Source organism: Eptesicus fuscus, chromosome 22, assembly GCF_027574615.1.
Source record: "Eptesicus fuscus isolate TK198812 chromosome 22, DD_ASM_mEF_20220401, whole genome shotgun sequence".
Taxonomy (NCBI): domain Eukaryota; kingdom Metazoa; phylum Chordata; class Mammalia; order Chiroptera; family Vespertilionidae; genus Eptesicus; species Eptesicus fuscus.
In genome coordinates this window covers 38,665,628-38,683,895 of record NC_072494.1, presented here as the reverse complement: position 1 = coordinate 38,683,895, position 18,268 = coordinate 38,665,628, and the positions used below count along the sequence as shown (strand labels likewise).

The 18,268-nt window shown below is 41.0% G+C and overlaps 1 protein-coding gene across 1 annotated transcript in view; it reads right to left on the bottom strand.

Moving 5' to 3' along the window:
- SPTA1 (spectrin alpha, erythrocytic 1) overlaps window positions 1-9,358 on the bottom strand; it is a 71,355-nt gene extending 61,997 nt beyond the window's left edge. Inside the window, exons 1-7 of the mRNA XM_054711525.1 lie at window positions 9,122-9,358; window positions 8,377-8,502; window positions 6,606-6,746; window positions 5,684-5,830; window positions 2,772-2,905; window positions 2,115-2,259; window positions 896-1,050 (exon numbers count right to left, since the gene is read on the bottom strand). Of these exons, the coding sequence (XP_054567500.1) occupies window positions 896-1,050; window positions 2,115-2,259; window positions 2,772-2,905; window positions 5,684-5,830; window positions 6,606-6,746; window positions 8,377-8,502; window positions 9,122-9,358 (1,085 nt within the window). The remainder of the gene's footprint in view (window positions 1-895; window positions 1,051-2,114; window positions 2,260-2,771; window positions 2,906-5,683; window positions 5,831-6,605; window positions 6,747-8,376; window positions 8,503-9,121) is intronic.
- Between the last annotated feature and the right edge of the window lie 8,910 nt (window positions 9,359-18,268).

The window sequence follows — 18,268 nt, the reverse complement described above, 5'->3', positions numbered from 1 at the left end:
GAGAAACCGGATGTAAACTGACTTTGTCGAAGGGTTAGGGTTGAGTTGAGCTAAAGGTGCAATATGCTCCTTACCCTAATTCTGCCCCTCCCCTTCCCCGATGGACTCTCTGTTCCTTTAATGGTTCAAATTGTAAGTCCTTTACTCCAGGTTGTGTATTTCTTGGGTAGACATGTCATTATGTGATGAGGCACATAGGCATTACATCTCAAACATCACAAGGTCACACCTACCCCAGAGGCACTTGAAAGAAGTACTCCCAATGAGGCTGATAAATTAGCACATAATATAGAAAAAAAAAAGCACCTTGTGAGAAGAGGGGACTAGAGTTAGGGTGAGGAGGCCTCATGTATCTGAGTTCACCCTTAACCCTATTAATAAAAACAAAACTCACTAAAACAGTTCAAAATATTTAAATGCTCACCATTTAATTTTAAATCATAACATTAAGACAAGCAGTATTTTCTGATGATTTAATAACTCGTCATAAAATTAATTACTGAAATGATACCCATGTTTTTGACAAGCTAACCCACATTCAGAAAATAATTCTAGATTTATTATTAAAATGCTCATCAGATTGGAAATTTCTTTCAGTTCCTTAGTTAGAACCAAGATTTTGACATTTCTTTAGCTGCTTTCCCAGCTTCATGGGCTACTTCATAGCATCTTACAACTAAACAGAGGAAGAGGTGAGCAGATGTGTCATGCTAAGTATTGTAGAGGCCTGCAAAAGACTTCTCTTGGCAACTTAACACTTCTTTTTGCCTCTCCTGAATGGGCAGGGAGTTTGAGTCCCTCGTTGTTTTACTGCTTTCGTTCTCATTTCTGTTTTGAGGGTTATGCCTGAATTCTGTAGAGACAAATAGAATAATAGAAAGGAAGAATTCTGTACCAAAAAGAAGCCTGCAGCTTTGCATATCTGATGGTAGCCAAGCCACGGATGTGCTCCCAGTTGGAGACCAAGTCCTCTTTCATCTGCTGGATCTGAGGTGCGTCTGCAGGATGGGAAAGCTTCAGCTTGTCTGCTTTGGCACATAACTCCTTCACCTTTAGGATGAAAAAGACACCTAGTGGGAAAAGCACTCTGGGTTCTCCTGGAAGACTTATATTGGAGTGATGCAACTAAACGATCATATAAATAATAATAATTTATTAATACATGTTAATTGACATATTTATATTAATATGCTAATGAACTATATTAATAATAATTTACTAAGCACTTTTTGTCTCTCATGCTAAGCACTTCACATGTGCTTTCTTGATTTATAGTCTTTATTTAATAAAACTATAAAGTACATACTATTCCTAGTCCCTTTATGTGATAACTGAGAGTTAAATATTTTATTTGCTCAAGATCACTCAGCTAGTAACTGACAGAAGCAAGGTTTAGACTTAAGTTTGTTCTTCACCAGCCTGTATACTGTTTCCATAAATATTAGTGTGGGAATCAGAAAGACATTTATGCTTAAGAGGACAAGAAATGCCAGTAATGCTAGCTCATTTTGAGCACAGTTCCTGAGGAGCAGGGTTAGCAGGCAAAACTATGGATATGGGTTACTTTCCACATGTTACCATTAGTCCTTTATTAAAACTAACTAAAATCAGGTATTGTCTAGGGCAGTGATTTTCAACCATGTATCGCAGGGATTTTTAAAACATACAATACCTGACTATTTAGTTAGAGGTACTGACCTCTTTTCCTTTAGATTGTCAAATAGAAAAATGACGATAGCCAACACAACAGCAGCCACCTGGTGTGACTGCCCTGTCTTGAGCCATAAATATATAGGTCATATAATAGAGTTGCATCTTATTGGTCATGTCACGTAAAAAAGTTGTGTCTCATTGGCTAATTCTTGGTACCAGAAAACCTTATGTACAAATATAGGCAACTAATTTTTTTAAAGTTACTTGGAGCAAAATATATAAAATGAAGGATATCCAATATTCAAATACAAGTTATGAACTTAAGTGAGGAAGCACGCTCAAGGACCACAGAATTTCTACTTTGTGGAAATAGCACATTTACTGTGTTCTCTGGAGGCAAGATGATCAATTAATACCTCTTGTAGCGCAAGGGATCAGCCACTCCTCCAATAATGGCTTACCTTGTCATCCATGACTGCAAGGTTCCGCTCAAGTCCCTTGTGACTGTGAAACAGTGCCTCGGAGCTAACGAGGTCTTTGCCATAGTCCTCAGAGGTGAGTTGGGGTTCCTTCTCCTTGATCCACTGGATGGCTTCAGTCACATCCCTGTCAGACATCCATATGAGCTCCAACAAAAGAAGATAGCAGGCATTCCAGAGCAAACGGAGCACACAGCAAGGTCCAACCTAATTTACCCAGCTAGAAATTACCCTATCTTCCTACACTCCAGCAAAAAGTAATGTAAAGAGTTCTTGCTTTTAATGGTTTCCTTTGAGATGTAGAGACCTGCTCAACCTGACCATTGAGCCTCCAGATAATTCTCATGTCATGGCCAACACTTCATGAATGTCTTTCTTCTTCTAAGCTCCATCTTCCTCCCCCATCCAATTCTTAATCTGCTTTCCTTGCCTTTCCAGAGCTTCCATCACTGATTCCTGGTGCTATTTTCATTGCTTTGGGCTCCAGCCACCACAAACTTGGCTATAGAGTGGGTTACAGTTTTCTTAACACTACTTTCTCCCTCATTGTCTTAAAGGCAACCCATGGTTTTCTTTGCGGTATTGGCCACTAGTGGCTAACAGTAGGACATGGTGCTAATACAGTGCCTGGACTCATACCTTTTGAATCGCTGGAGGTCCGCAGCGTCGGAGAGCGTTTTCCGTCGCTGGAGAGCAAAACCATGGAGCCGGTCCCAGGCGGCATTCACCTCGTCCTGCTTTGACTTAATCAAAGGCAGATCTGGGTGGTTCTCCTTTGAGAGGAAACAAATGCTGGAGTTATGCAAAGGGTAAATTATTCCATCACTTAAACACTTTCCATTTCACACTGGCTCATGCTTTCTCGGAAGTGAAGCACGACTATAGGGACAGGTACTGAAGTTCACATTAGCCAGGCTCCCTAGCTCTAATCTGAACTACATTACAAAATCTAGAAAACTAACCTGCCAGATGTTGTATCTTTTCTACAGCACTGGGCTAGCCTACTAACACAGTTGCCCAATCATGATGTTATTTTCAGAGCTCCACCTTGTTGATGCCAGCCAGCTACACCCCCTGAACATCATTGATACAAAGAAAAAGAAGGAAAAATTCCCTTTGTGAAGCATGACTTAATTTTCCAAACTTAACACTGTAGTTCTTAAAACTTTTGGGGTCCTAACACCTTCAAAAATCAAATGAGAACAATTTTTCTCTATCCAGAATTATATACAAATTCACACATATTTAATTTTTGCTGAAAATTAATACTGGCTTCCCAGTTTTCTTGCACATTGTTATATTTATTTACATACATTTTTGCAAATCATCTGAAGTGATGAGATTTATGAATACAACATGAATCAAGCAGCATCAGCCTGTTTTGACACTTGGAAATTTTGAGTAGTTCCTCTATGGCCATCTCCCTAATCCTCTTGTCTCTATTTCTTTCCATTTCCATTTCCATTCCAAAGCCTTTCCAGACAGAATTTTCCACATTCTTCTTTCTGAGTATATGGCCCTCTTTATTGCAGCTGTGTGAGCCCCACTTCAAAAGAGCAGGGGATAAACTCTGTATTGGATTAGTCCTTATTATGGTAGATTAGACAAAGTGGCCATGATATGTCAAGAGACAGACTCTATTTCCTCATTCATTGGCTATGGATTGGCCTAGGAGTTGCTTACTAATAGTATGTGGCAGAAATGATACTCTATTAGCTCCAGCACTTAGGCCTCAAGAGGCATTTCAGCGTCTGTTCTCACCTGTTGAAACACTGACACAAAAAAAACACACAGAGCTACTGAAATATGAGACTGTATGGAGAAAGTTTTCATTATCCTTGCCAAGACCCCAGACACTGGGACAAAGCCATCTTAGATCTTCCACTTTAATTGAACCACCAAATAACTACAGCAACTTAAAAATACCAGGTGAGATGTGGACAACTGCCCAGGTGAACAACTGAATCACTGAATCATGAATCAGTGAATCTGACTTACTAAATCATGAAAAAATAATTTTAATTTTCAGCAAAATCATGTTTGCTGTTTTAAATTTTGTGGCAGTTGGTGATAACAACAGAATAAAAGTTTCTAAAACAAAAGAGATATGGTCAGTTTAGGAACTGTTAGAAAGGTAGCCTGGAAAAAATTTGAGAAATGTGTCATTTTTTTCTACTCCATCATTTATTCATCCTGAAATCTTGGTTCTATTAACTCACAAAAAATAATTGCCATTATAAAACTGTAGTGATAATAAAACCATAAATGGAAAAGCATAAGAGCCAACTGTTAGAGTCTCTACTTTTTTATATACAGATAAAATCATACTGGCTTCCCAGGTTTTTTTGCATATTATTCTATTTATTTGCTCAGATATTGAAAACATATTTAAGCATTTTCTTAACTACAGTTAAATCTGCCTCCTTTCCCTCTGCCCCTGCATAGAAGTGATCTATAATGATATCATCCTATATAATAAAAGCCTAGGTGGCGTCACACCCTTGAGCAACATCGCCACAAGATGGCTGGCAGGGGAGGGCAGTTGGGGGCAACCAGGCCTGCAGAAGAGGGCAGTTGGGTGCGACCAGGTCAGCAGGGGAGGGCAGTTGGGGGCAATCAGTTTGGCAGGGGAGCTGTTAGGTTCAATCAGGCTGGCAGGGGAGCGGTTAGGGGCAATCAGGCTGTCAGGCAGGCGAGTGGTTAGGACCCAGCAGTCCCAGATTGTGAGAGGGATGACCAACTGCTGGGCCTAAACCGGCAGTTGGACATCCCCCAAGGGGTCCCAGATCAGAGAGGGTGCAGGCCGGGCTGAGGGACCCCCCCTCCATGCACAAATTTCATGCACTGGGCCTCTAGTTCTATATAATAGAAGGCTATGATGCACACTGACCACCAGGGGGCAGACGCTCAATGCAGGAGTTGCCCCCTGGTGGTCAGTGCGCTCCCACAGGGGGAGTACCACTCAGCTAGAAGCTGGGCTCATGGCTGGTGAGCACAGCGACAATGGCAGGAGCCTCTCCCACCTCCGCAGCAGTGCTAAAGATGTCTGACTGCTGGCTTAGACCCTTGGAGAGCGGGCCTAAGCAGGCAGTCGGACATCCCCCAAGGGCTCCCATACTGCGAGAGGGCACAGGCCAGGCTGAGGGATCCCCTACTCCCCTGAGTGCATAAATTTCGTGCACTGGGCCTCTAGTATATATTATAGTATCCCACCATTATTTTATATTCTTTGCTATTTTATTCTGATACTTCTTTATGAGGAATGAGTGCTGCACAAACATGAGTAATTAGTGTAGTCCACAATGCAGTAGCTACCTCATTGTATATTTCATTTCTCTATATGCACTCACTCACACCTCCTTTCCCATGGACTGGCAAGGGATGAATCCAGAGAGGAGAAAAAACTGATTTAGGCATGTCACTCCAGGGACAGGCGTCTCTATTTTACCACCATGCCCTACGTACCCCATGTCACAGCTGCTAATGACCACAAGTTCTTCTTGAAGATCAGGACCCTATTTCTGGGTTTGAACCTTTTGCTCTGTACTCACCTCAGCACACTTATTAGCATATTCGTTCACTCCATCCACTCTCCCCTTCCGAGCTGCCAGGTCTACTTGGAACTCTTCAAACTTCTTATGCAGAACCTCTGTGCGTTCCCAGTCTTCACCCAGATCTACGGATGTCACGATGGCCTCCTGTAGACACAGAAAAGTCTATTGAATCACCAGCAATCTTTAGGAATTCCTTTCGATAAAATGCCTCAACTCCCTGCCTTCTTCCTAGGATAACTCAGGAGATACAGGTGGAGCCTGGGAGAACCACTTCTAGAAAGAGCCAGGAGCAGAAGTATATTTCCTAAGGTGGCACTCTGGCCCAGGGGACAGTGGTCTTTGGGCTAATACTTTAGAGCAATCAGGGGTATTGTTGGCCAGGGCCTGTGGAAGCTCCCTTTATGATTTGAATCTTAAAATGTAAATTTGGAACATAAAAATAAATTCATCCTTGTTCTATTCAGCTCCACATACTTAATATCTACAAAGTCATTAATCTTTAAGTATTTATTTTTAAAGAAACCTTCATAATTCTAGGCACTGAGAGACAAGGGACTAGGGAAAGATCTGGCAACACTGTCAGCCTAGACCTAGAGTAAGAGTGAAATTCTAGAAAAAGGAGTGAAATATCATGGAAGGTAGAAGGGGGACAAGCCTAGATTGTCTTCCAGTGCACATTTTTTTTTGTGTAAGTCATGTCTTCTTCAGAGTCAGAGTCATAATTTAGACTTACCCTCTCCCCTACCGTGTTAACAATCTCCAGAATATCTCTAAATCTTTGCCCAAATGTCTCCTTCTTTCAAGGAACAAGTCCAGGAATAGACACCCGGCCTTTGTTGTGAGTAGCCTATATTAAATTGCTCTGGGTGTTTGGGATCGAGGGTGGTGAGTCCTAAAGGCATACTGTTTAGCCTCATACCTTGTCTCCAATCCACTCCAGGATGTCGGCACACTCCTGCAAGTACTGCTGGAGCCTCAGGGCCTGCAGAAGCAAGGCGCCCTTCTCCTGAGTCAGCTCTATCAGCAGGTCCCACAGGCGGCGCAGTTCCTCCAGATGGACCTTCGGGGAAAAGAGGCGAAACTGCTGAGGCACGGAGGCTGTGGATCAGGTGCAGACTCAGAGACTTGTGCAGTGAGGGGCCTAGATAGGAATGTCTCCTCCCACTCACTTGTGCATCAATTGCTCAACAAATATTTTGAAGGGATGATAGGATATACGTGAGAATAGCTATTAAACTAAGCCATATATTATCTTTCATAAGACAAAAATTGTTAGAAATGCTTTGGGGTTTTACACCATAAAACGATTACAAACACGAAGATGGGTAGAGTCAAGGATTCATGGGAGATTGCTCATTGGAACTGGACTTTAAGAAACAGAACTTCGACAGATAATAGGCAGAGGGTGTCCTAAGCAGTGACAAAGTCAGAGAAGAAATGTAGCATGAGCTGCTTGCCAGAAAATATCAGAACTACAATTTTGCTAGCTTTCAAAAAAAAAAAAAAAAATGAATGGCACCAAAGCAATAGAATTTTGAGAGCATATAGTTGAGGGCTTTGATGGCAGGTTAGCTTGGATATTATGTAATACATAGCTTATAAAAATGAAGTTATCGTCTTTGTCATGTCTTAAAGAATCTTGTATCTTACAATTGCTCCATTGTTCAAGGTAATAGGTAGACCACATTTCTCTCTAAATCTAGCATGATGCAATCTGACATAGTCCTAGTGATCCTGATGGGAGTGAAGATGTTTTAAACACTTCTCAAACATTTTCATTAATGTAGGAACTTGGTGGCAGCAAAACTGTGATTCATAAAAAATTATTTATACTTTATATCAATAAATAAATTTTGAAATTGTCTTGTTACAAATTCTTTCCTAATAGAGTTATATTTTATTACCTGACTATATTTTATTGACAGTAAAATGGAGTTGAATTTGCTAAATACGGGAAGACAAGTCCCGATTTTTAAATATGTGACACAAATGTATTAACAGTTTTAAAAGTACATAAACAGTACAAACTCCACTTTAGAAAAAACATCCTGAACTGACTATATAATCTATGTTGGAACAGTACATAGATTAAATTAGAAGAGAGCTGATACATTAATAGCAGGTTCCAAAGATCTTCAGTATTCAGTGTGCAAGAAGAATTTCCTGAAGAAAGGGGTTTGTAGGATTTTTTTCAAAGTGATCAGGAGGGTTTGGAGGTCTACAGTAGTGATCATACCACGTAGGCTGTGAAGAGAAAGAGTTATTATGGACAAAGGGATAAAGATTTCAGAGAAGATTCAAAGGGAGAGCATCCCTTGTTCGAAAAGTTTAAGGGACAAGGACTCTGAGGTCTGAAGAAATAATTGGGGTATTTGGGAAAGCCATTTCATCTGGGAAATGTGGAACCAGATTGAAGTGGGCTTGATCTTGAGTCCATTTATTCTGCAGTGGCTTAAGGAGGAATGTGATGCCATCAAAAACAGCTTTTGGATCATAGCCCTTCTCCCCAGCCCAACGAACACAAGGACATCCCATCGTTTTTCTTACCCCAACCCCAGTAGAAGATAAGAGAAGACGCCTTAATTTCACGCCAGCTGCATCAAAGCTCATATTCCGCATAATCAATTAAAGCCCGGATAAAGTACTCAACAATTAGAAGCTTATCTCTGAGAGCCCTACCACATCTTTACCTTGGTGTCCTCGTGGGCAAAATGCCCCTCAGCAAATCGGACTTTCCTGATCTCTTCCAGCTCAGGAATGACCCTCGATTTTGCTTGTACCTCTGCTTCAAAGGATTCATGCTTCTGATATTTCCCCTGAAGTTTAGAAATCACAGTTTATAGTTAATGAAGCCTTGCCTCCTCGGACCACAAAGAGGTCCCTTTGTTCCTCTTCTTACTTTTAGTCAGAACTACTTGTTGCCCAACCTAGATTAAGTGACAACCTATGACCATAGCTGGAGCAGTCACACCCTAAAGAAATGGGACCTCTCATTTGGACTTAACAAGGGGTATTTTGTAGAGAAAAAAAAAACCACAGGAAAACTCTGGTTAACTCATTCTTCCTGAGGAGAGTGGAAATCAGTTGTTTCAGACACATTGATGTCTCTTCACCTCAATTCCATCCTTAACTACACAAAATATTAAAATCACACGAATAAATTCCTTAGACTCTCAGCTACGGTTTTGCCCACAGTTTATATTCATAGAATGTTATCTAGAATGACACTCCTTTGTAAAAAAAAAAAAGGCACCGGGGCTTAAAACGTTGAAGGCATGGGCTACTTATAGGCAAAATTACTGCCCCTAACAGCTAGTCTGATCTTTCTATTACATCCTCCTCCTGCAGTTAACCAAATACACACTCAGTACAAGAACATTTCCTTTTCTAGAGACCTTGCGGTCTGTTCTGGGGAAGTTCGTGAAACCGAGTGACCTGTATGTTAGTTGGGTCTTCATAGCTCTTATCTCCTGCGATCTTGAGTTTCTCCAGGATCCACTTCTCCAGGTCATCCGCATCCCGCCTGAACACCTGGTAGTAATAGGACTCCTCAAGCTTCTGGCCCCTCTCAGCAACCAGGTCCTTGAACCTCGCGTACCGGGCCAACACCTCCTGCCGCCGCTCCTGGATCTCCTCCGCTGTTTCCAGCACCTTGGGCCCACCGCTCTCCATAGCCTGCAAGTTAAAAAGCCATTGCTGGCTCTCAAGTTTCTAGTACGCTGTCACTTTCATGTGTCCCAAGGCATTTGCTCACGTTCAAATTTACTTACATTCCTGTATCTTTAAGCCTGTTACTAGTAAAAAGCCTGTTGTTAGTACATGTATATAATTTTAACCATATACGGCTAAGACCAGGCGAAGAACTCTTGACCAGCCAGAACACTTTTTGCCAACTTTTCACATAAGCCTGTGCCATTTATTGAGTTATATAAATAGAATTAATTTGGACTAATAATAAATATTATGTTAAGTTAGCAAAATCACTGTTTCAGATGGCTAAAAATATAATTTTATTGCCTCCAAAGGCTAATAAGGTTGACAAGTACTAATCATTCTGAACTCAATGTAATGAATGATTAAAAATGGCCTGCAATTAACTTTACTAATGATACACACAAAAGTTTTAAAATGTTTCCTTCTTACTAAGAAATGTAGCTCATAGATTCCTTACTCTTTTTATTTGCTTAATTCATAAGCACTCCAAATCGAAAGTTCAGCCCTTCTTCTCTCCAAATTTTTACAAATGTCAAATTATTAGTGTCTTTGGAATTAGCTTTTGAAATATAAAACATTGTACTCTCAAGCAACATAAAATATTACCTTTCTTATAGCGGGAGCTAACTAATTTGTGATGATATCTTACCAATTTCCACCGTGTCCATCTTCATTGATCTGGATAAAGGTACAGTCTCCCCTAGTTCATCTCAGCCAGAACATTCAATATAAAGTTCAAATTTCCATCTCTTTCTTTCTAAATATATTACTGCCCTGTGGCTGTCCTTTACTAGTCTGGCTAGAGAACCAAATCATTCTATGGAAACCTAAATCAGTATTGTGTATAATTTTGTCCCAAGTTACTTAGGCGTTCTCTCTGGGAGCCCATGGAAGCAGGTCATGCTGGATTTTAGTGCTCTATAGCCACAAGTTCAAGGTAACTGTTCAAAGTGAGACATTCACAAAAAAAAAAAAGAGAAAGAGAGAGAGTTAGAATTTAACTTTTCTACTTCGTAAGAGTCAAGGACAATTTTTAAACCTCCTGTCAAGGACAGCGCCGAAAGTTCAAAGGAGATAGCTTTTCTAATTCTACTAGGGACAAATTGCACTGCGAAGAATTCTGGCCCGGCCGGTGTGGCTCAGTGGTTGCACATGGACCTATGAACCAGGTGGTCACAGTTTGATTCCCAGTCAGGGCACATGCCTGGGTTGTGGGCTCATCCCCAGTGTGGGGCGTGCAGGAGGCAGCCAATCAATGATTCTCTCTCCTCATTGATGTTTCAATCTTTCTCTCCTTCTCCCTTCCTCTCTGAAATATATAAAAATATATTTTAAAAGAAAAGAAAAGAATTCTTTACTCACCGTTTCCTTTGGAAAGTGTTCTAGTTTTCCTAAAGGTCTACAAACTGGGAAGATAAAATGTATCCAAAAGAGAGAGGCAAAGAGGGAGAGAAAGACAGGCAATTGACGTGGAATTGTCTAGTCTAATTCAGATAGTGACTAGAGAAACGTTACATATGTGTCAGAGAAAGAAAAAAAAAAAAAAGCCTTTTACTCAGGCTCAGAATCCCGCCAGCTACCACCTACATTATCTTCAGGAGACAGAGGCAGCTTGAGGCAGCCGCAAACTTTCACAGATGCTGAGTGACTCAGCAGTTTGGGGGGCAGGGTGGGGGGGACAGTGGCTCCTAAGGTTTCTCAGTAGGACTTCATAAAAAATAAAAGCAAGGTTTTTAGAGCAAAAAATAGGAAAACACACACAGTTACAGATGTAAGATAAAGAGGCTGTGTTGAGATTGTGTTTTGTTTCTTGAATTAGCTTCAGAGTTTATGTCTGAGAACCATAAATTAAGAAATAATTTCATGTTGCCCATTCTTCAGACTCTGAGCAGAATTACAAGAACTCAGGGCATACACAGGTTCCTGTTCCAACCGGTCCCTAGGAAATACAACTCAGTAACGTCATCCAGACCCCACCGCAGATTTCTGACAGCCTTTAGTTCAACAAGGTATCCCAATTCTTGCTGTAGAACCGTTGCCTAAATAGAAAGAAAATTTTACTTCTGGCCTCACAGATTGGGTTTTAAAAAATCTGATTTGGCTCCAAAGGAAGTAAGATGTGTATGTTTATTTGCACTTCGTGAAGCAAAATTTAAGATACCTCATTTGACAAACGAATGGAGTCACAAAGCATTTGAAAATGGGACAGAGATCTAAAATGTGAGATAAAGTCATCCTATTTTAAGTTTAAATGCATTTTATTTTATTATTTTTAACGGAGAGAAAAGGAAGCAGAAATTCCTTCTCAAAGGCCTCGTTTGTTTGTTTGTTTGTTTTTTAAGGCAACTTTACAAAAACGGAGCAAACCCAAGGAAGATAGTGGGATGGTTTCAGATCCTCCCACGAAGCCGTGGTGTTGCCAGTGGGAACGGGCTCTTTCACAGTCACAAGGAAAGCTTTCTGAGAGACCAGGTCCGGGAGGATGTGATGGTTTATTGAAGAAGGTGGAGCAAACACAAAGGACTGTGTTTGCAGCTCTGGTGTCTCATTTCCATCCGTCCCGCCATGGACAAAGTCCAGCCTTGTCTCCATTAAGCCCAGAAATAGGGCCACTGTCCAGAGGGTCTGAGCCATTGGTTCAGTCCATATCTGTCCCCATGAGGCAAACAAATGGGGACAGACATTGATCGGCCGCCTCCTGTACAAGCCCACAATCCAGGCATGTGCCTGAACCAGCGGCCTCTTGGTGCATGGGATGACGCTCAACCAACTGAGCCACACCGGCTGGGCCTGCTGCTTTTTCAAACTAAGTAATCAACTTTCCAATCTTTTGTGGGCTTTGCTGGTTCCTACCCCTAACCAATCCATTTCCCAGATCTTCGAGTTCTGTGTCCTGTATCCAATCTGATCCTTTTCCCTGCCTATGCAGACAGACCTTCATAGTCACCGTCTTGGCTTCTACTGTGCATGCCACGTAGTAGAAGCACCTTCCCCAACGCCATCTTGGCTTCCAGTGGGCATGCTCCTAGCAGAGGAATTTCTCCTGCTATTTTTATTCCTTCCCCCATAGTCTGGAGGAATGGACTGGTTGTACTCTGGGAAGATTAAAAAGAGGTCCCTCCTCCCTAAGGGGTGGGAGGACTGAGGGATGCTCATCCCCTTGTCAGGGTGATGCTCTGATCCCCTGGGGTACCTTTAAGTGCTGCAGCTTCCTACAAGCAGGCTTCTGCTTCCTATTTGCTTATCTTAATAATGTCTGATTCTCTTTGCTCCTTTCCTTCATTGATATCTAGCTACCTATGTTAACAATGGCATTATCCATGCCAAACTGCATTCTAGTATAAATCCAATTTGAATAATCGAACTTTCATGATCTACTAGCTTGAATCAAGGTTCTACATTTCCAGTTTTCCCTGTTCCTGGATCATGTCACCCAAAGAAACAGAGCGAGCTTAAATTCTCTTCTTAAAAGTCTAGTACTACTTTACTTTTCCATATACTTTTATTATATTCAAATCAAATTTGAGTACTAAAGGCAGGGACGTAAATCTTTTTTAAAAAAATGCATTATATCACATACACCAAAGAAACTCTGACTGCAGTTGAGGTGGAGAGGTAACATTTTTTATCTTTATTTAAGAGATAAGATGGACCACCTTCAATTAGAATCTATCAAATCTTAATTTACATATCAATATGATTACTTTATATTATTTTCTGATCTTTGGAAGATTTTGCAAAACAGAGAAATCAGAGATAGTTCCTGAGAGGTAAGCTCATCCCTTGGTTATTTGGTTTGTATGTTTTTAAACAGAGCCAAACCCATGTGAGTATGTCCATCATGCCACAGTGCTCCTCCTCTGTGTGAGTCTATTTCTCCCAGTCCATCAACATTTTTGAAGGTCCTATTCCAGGACCTTCTCACCAAGAATGCCAACCATGTGATAACCTATGACCAAAGAAATAATAGGAAACAATCAGCAGGATTGGCCATCAGGAAATAAAATAAATGTGAATAAAAACAATAGTCTTTAAAGCGTGAGGCAAGGTGGTTGTGCACAGGAGACAGCCAGGAAAGAGGTTTCATACTGATGAAGAAATGTTTGTTCTTTGAATTTTTAGTCACTACCAAAAAAAAAAAAAAAAAAGAGAGAGAGAGAGAGAGAGACCCTAACCAGTTTGGTTCAGTGGATAGAGCTTTGGCCCCTGGACTGAAGGGTCCCAGGTTTGATTCAGGTCAAGAGCATCTACCTTGGCTGCGGGCTCAATTCCCAGTAGGCGGTGTACAGGAAGCAGCTGATTGATGTTTCTCTCTCATTGATGTTTCTAATTCTCTATCCCTTTCCTTTCCTCTCTAAAAAAATAAAAAAATAAACAGTTGAAATTAAAATTTTAAAAATGCATGGTAAAAGTTTCTCTGACAGCCCCCTGGTTGCTAGTTTGGCACTGGCTGACTTTAAATTTAGTCCCACCTTATCTTCTGAAAGGCTGACAAAGTTTTACCAGACTCCAAGCATTGTTTACCATTATTAGTATATTATGGTGCAACCTTAGGATTTATAGACGGGCACAGTGAGAAAATCTTCAACCCTGGTGGCTTAACATTTGGACCTCTGACCTCTTGCCACTTTCATAGTTTTTAAAGAATGCCTGTTGGCTCTGATGACATAGAGACCTGGTTAGAGAAGCTCGGGTAAAGAACGCAGGACAGATACTGTGAACATTTAGATTCATGTCCATCTTGAAAACTGCATGTTGTTGCACTGTGCATACACGAGTGCTGAGCGGTTACAGAGGGAGCTTGAGTTCACATGGACGTTTCATTAAAGAGACGTCTTCAGTGAAAAGTGGGAGCGATTCGGAGGGCTGTTTTATTTGGTCATGGCTATCAGCCCTGAGCAGATACATTCTTCACACACTGGTTTAATCTGCCCTGCCCAGCTTGCCTGAACACTGCTCAGTTATCAGATGTTCCTCTCCTGGGCTCAATAACACCAAGAGATGCTTTATATACAAAATTTCTGAAGTCTTCTCAACCTACATCACTAAAATTCATGTTTACTGTAGATTTTTTGGAGGTCAACTTTCTCAACTTATTTACCAATAGGAAAAATGTGTTAATTTTAATGCAAAACATTTATTTTTTTTTAGAGGCCATCATTATTTTATTATGTTTTTAAAATAATTTTTGTTTCTTCAGAATTAGTTCTCATTTAAAAATGTCTCCAATTTTTGGTTCCTAAATGGATTAGAATATTAGACATTATTCAGAAAAGTAAATAAAAATACTTTTTGCAGTTTATTGTATCCACATCAACTCTTATTGCTTCAGGTCCTCTAAAGGTATTTATATCTTAACTCTATTTAAAAAATCATATATTATTCAATTTTGCAATCCTATCTAATAAAAGAGTAATATGCAAATTAACCATCACACTGCTACACCCACAAGCCATGCCCACCAGCCAATCAGGAGCAAGTATGCAAATTAACCCAACCAAGATGGCTGTGGCCATGGAGTGAGCAGGAGGCTTGGGCTTCCCTGGCAATGGAGGAAGCCAAGCTTTCCGCACACCCTGGCCTGCCTTGGCCTCCACTCAAGGCTACAAAGTTTCAATTATAGAAGATAGATAAATCCCAACAAAAATGGTGGCAGCCAAAGAGCTGGAGAGAGCAGGAGGCTTGAGTTGCCTCTGGCGATGGAGGAAGCCAAACTTCTGTAGCCTTGGCCTGCCTTGGCCTCTGCTCAAGGCTACAAAGTTTCAATTATAGAAGATAAATAAATCCCAACAAAAATGGCTGCGGCCACGGAGCAAGCAGGAGGCTTGACTCCGCTCAAGGCTAGAAAGTTTCAATTATAGAAGATAAATAAATCCCAGATACCAGGGCCTCGGCTTGGGTCACTGGGGGGGCGGGGGGGGCAGCGGGGGGACGTGGCCGGCCTGCAAACCACCACAGGACCCTTTCCCAGGCTGCCCAATGCCCTAAGGGAACCCCCACCCTGATCCAGGACACCCTTCAGGGCAAACCAGCTGGACCCCACCTGTGCACCAGGCCTCTATCCTATTTAATAAAAGAGTAATCTGCAAATTGACCATCACTCCAACACACAAGATGGCTGCCCTATGTGGTCAAAGATGGCTGCCCCCATGTGGACACAAGATGGCCACCACAAGATGGCCAGCAGGGGAGGGCAGTTGGGAGGGACCAGGCCTGCAAGGGAGGGCAGCTGGGGGTGATCAAGCCTGCAGGCGAGGGCAGTTAGGGGTGACTAGGCCAGCAGAGGAGGAAAGTTGGGGGTGACTGGGCCTGCAGGGAAGGGCAGTTGGGGGGGGACCCAGGCCTGTAGGGGAGAGCAGTTGGGAGGGACCAGGCCTTCAGGGGAGGGCAGTTAGGCCTGCAGGGGAGGGCAGTTAGGGGCAAACAGGCTGGCAGGGGAGTGGTTAGGGGATGATCATGCTGGCAGGCAGAAGCGGTTAGGGGCAATCAGGAAGGCAGGCAGGTGAGCAGTTGGGAGCCAGCAGTCCTGGATTGTGAGAGGGATGTTTGACTGCAGTCGGACATCTCTCGAGGGGTCCTAGATTGGAGAGGGTGCAGGCTGGGCTGAGGGACACCCCTCCCATGCACGAATTTTGTGCACCAGGCCTCTAGTTCTATAATAAAAATAGAACTCCTTTTTCCCCATATTATTATCTTCTCTCACTCTACCTTTTTTATTTTATTATTTTCTGTTTTATTTATTTGGTATTACTACAATGAATAAGAAAACCCATTATATTTTTGCAATGAATTATATAATCTATAATAATAAAAGTGTAATATGCTAATTAGACCAGATAAAGCCAGAGCCGTGAGAGAAGCCCAGGTCCCAGGTGCCAAAGGGAAGCCAGTGTCAGCAGCTGGGGGAAGGAAGGCCTACTCTTGCACAAATTTTGTGCACTGGGCCTCTAGTTAAAACATAAAGAAAGCTTGGGATAATGGAAAGTATACTGCTTTTGAAAAAAAAGCATGTAATTTGAGGACTTAATTCCACCACTTAATAATCAATTGATCATTAGAAATTTGCTTCAATGTTATTAAGAGTATACTGGGAATAGTAATGACTAATTTATCTATTCCAGCCCTGGCCAGTGTGCTCAGTGGTTGGAATGTTAGCCCAGGCCCCTGTCTGGGTGCAAGTGGGAGGCAACCAATAGATATCTCTCTCTCACATCAATGTTTCTCTCTCTCTCGTTCCCCCTCCCTCTCTCTCTCCCCTTACTCTTTCCCTTCCACTCTCTCTAAAAATCAATAAAAAATATATCCTCACTCCTCAGATGAGGCTTAAAATCATCATCATCATCATCATCATCATCATCGACCTATTTCAGAGAATTGTTATATGACTCAATTTAGATGGTTGATTAAAAAGCATTTTCTATTTTGCCCGGCCACTTACTTAGCTACATGACTATGAGAAAGATGCATAAGTCACTAAAACTTTAGTTTATTCATCTCTAAAGTGGGATATAAACAATGACTAATTTATGAGAATATTGAAAAGATAAAGTGAGTTGAAATATATTAATGCTTTAGAATATTTTGGGCACATACTTAGTAAATGGAAGTTATTACGTATTATCAGTCCTCTTTTTCTCCCATCCAACAATGTGATTCCCCAGTTTCTTCTTATTCCCTACATTTTTGTTCAAGTATCTAGTGCTTCCTTATAGTTCAAATATAATCTCTACTTAAATAACACATCTATGGTCATAGGTTTATCTAAATGTAGAACTCCAGTTCTACATTTTTAGTGGCAACTGGAAATTTCTACTTAAAAGTTTTCTCACATACTCAAAATAACATATCTATAACTCGTTTTATAATTGCTCCTCTACTATCTCTTATTTAGCTGTTCCAATATCTGTCAATAGTGGTATCTCACAAACTACCTCCAACTAAATGTCATCTTTAATGATTTTTCCAACGTGGCCTTCATTTTGTCAGTTGTCAAATCCTCTTGGTTATTCATATATACCCTCATTCCCTTTATCCTTTAGCTCCATTATTACAGAAAAGACAATTGCTGAAAAAGGTCTGATGCCTGAATAGTGTTCAAAAATTGCCAGTTAAATAAATTAATGATACTTCCTACTCCCATCATTTTTTGGCTTAAATGCATTCTACACACTATTAAGGTGCAATTTTGTGCATTAATCCCCACTCAAAATTATCTAATGACTTTGGATTGCTTGCAATATACATACAGGGTGTCTCCAAAAGATGTATGTACACTTTCACAGCTGATAGCTCAATTGGTGTTTCTTTCTTTTCAGCCAGACTAAGCTTTGAACAAAGGAAATTCATCCTAAAACATACTGGAAGTTTGAAAACACTGGTGAAGTACAAATACTGCCTTTATAACCATTCAAAGTGTGTATACATGTGTACACATTTTAACAGTTGATAACTTGCTTTTTTTTTCACTCCTTTCCATGTTTAACTGATTTTAAATAATGGGTGAAGCCAGATTAAGATTTGAACAAAGAACATTTATCCACTAGGCTTTTTTATGAGGATGTATAAAAGATAAAGCTTACGGCACAGAACCAGCAATAGTTGATAAATTGAGGGCACTCAAATACCGAACAAAATGATTCTTGATGTTTGCTATTCCATTACTTTGCGTTATCAGAAATCCTGGGACCAGAAGGGACATCAGTTTGAAAACAGGTGTTGACAAAAAAATTACTCATTTCTGTAGATTCTTTGAAATTTTGAAAATGAACTGTATGCTAATAAACACTGACTTTTTTTCCTTTATTGAGTAAGGTATTACATATGTGTCCTTTTCCCCCTATTGCCCGCCCCTGCTCATGCCCTCATCCT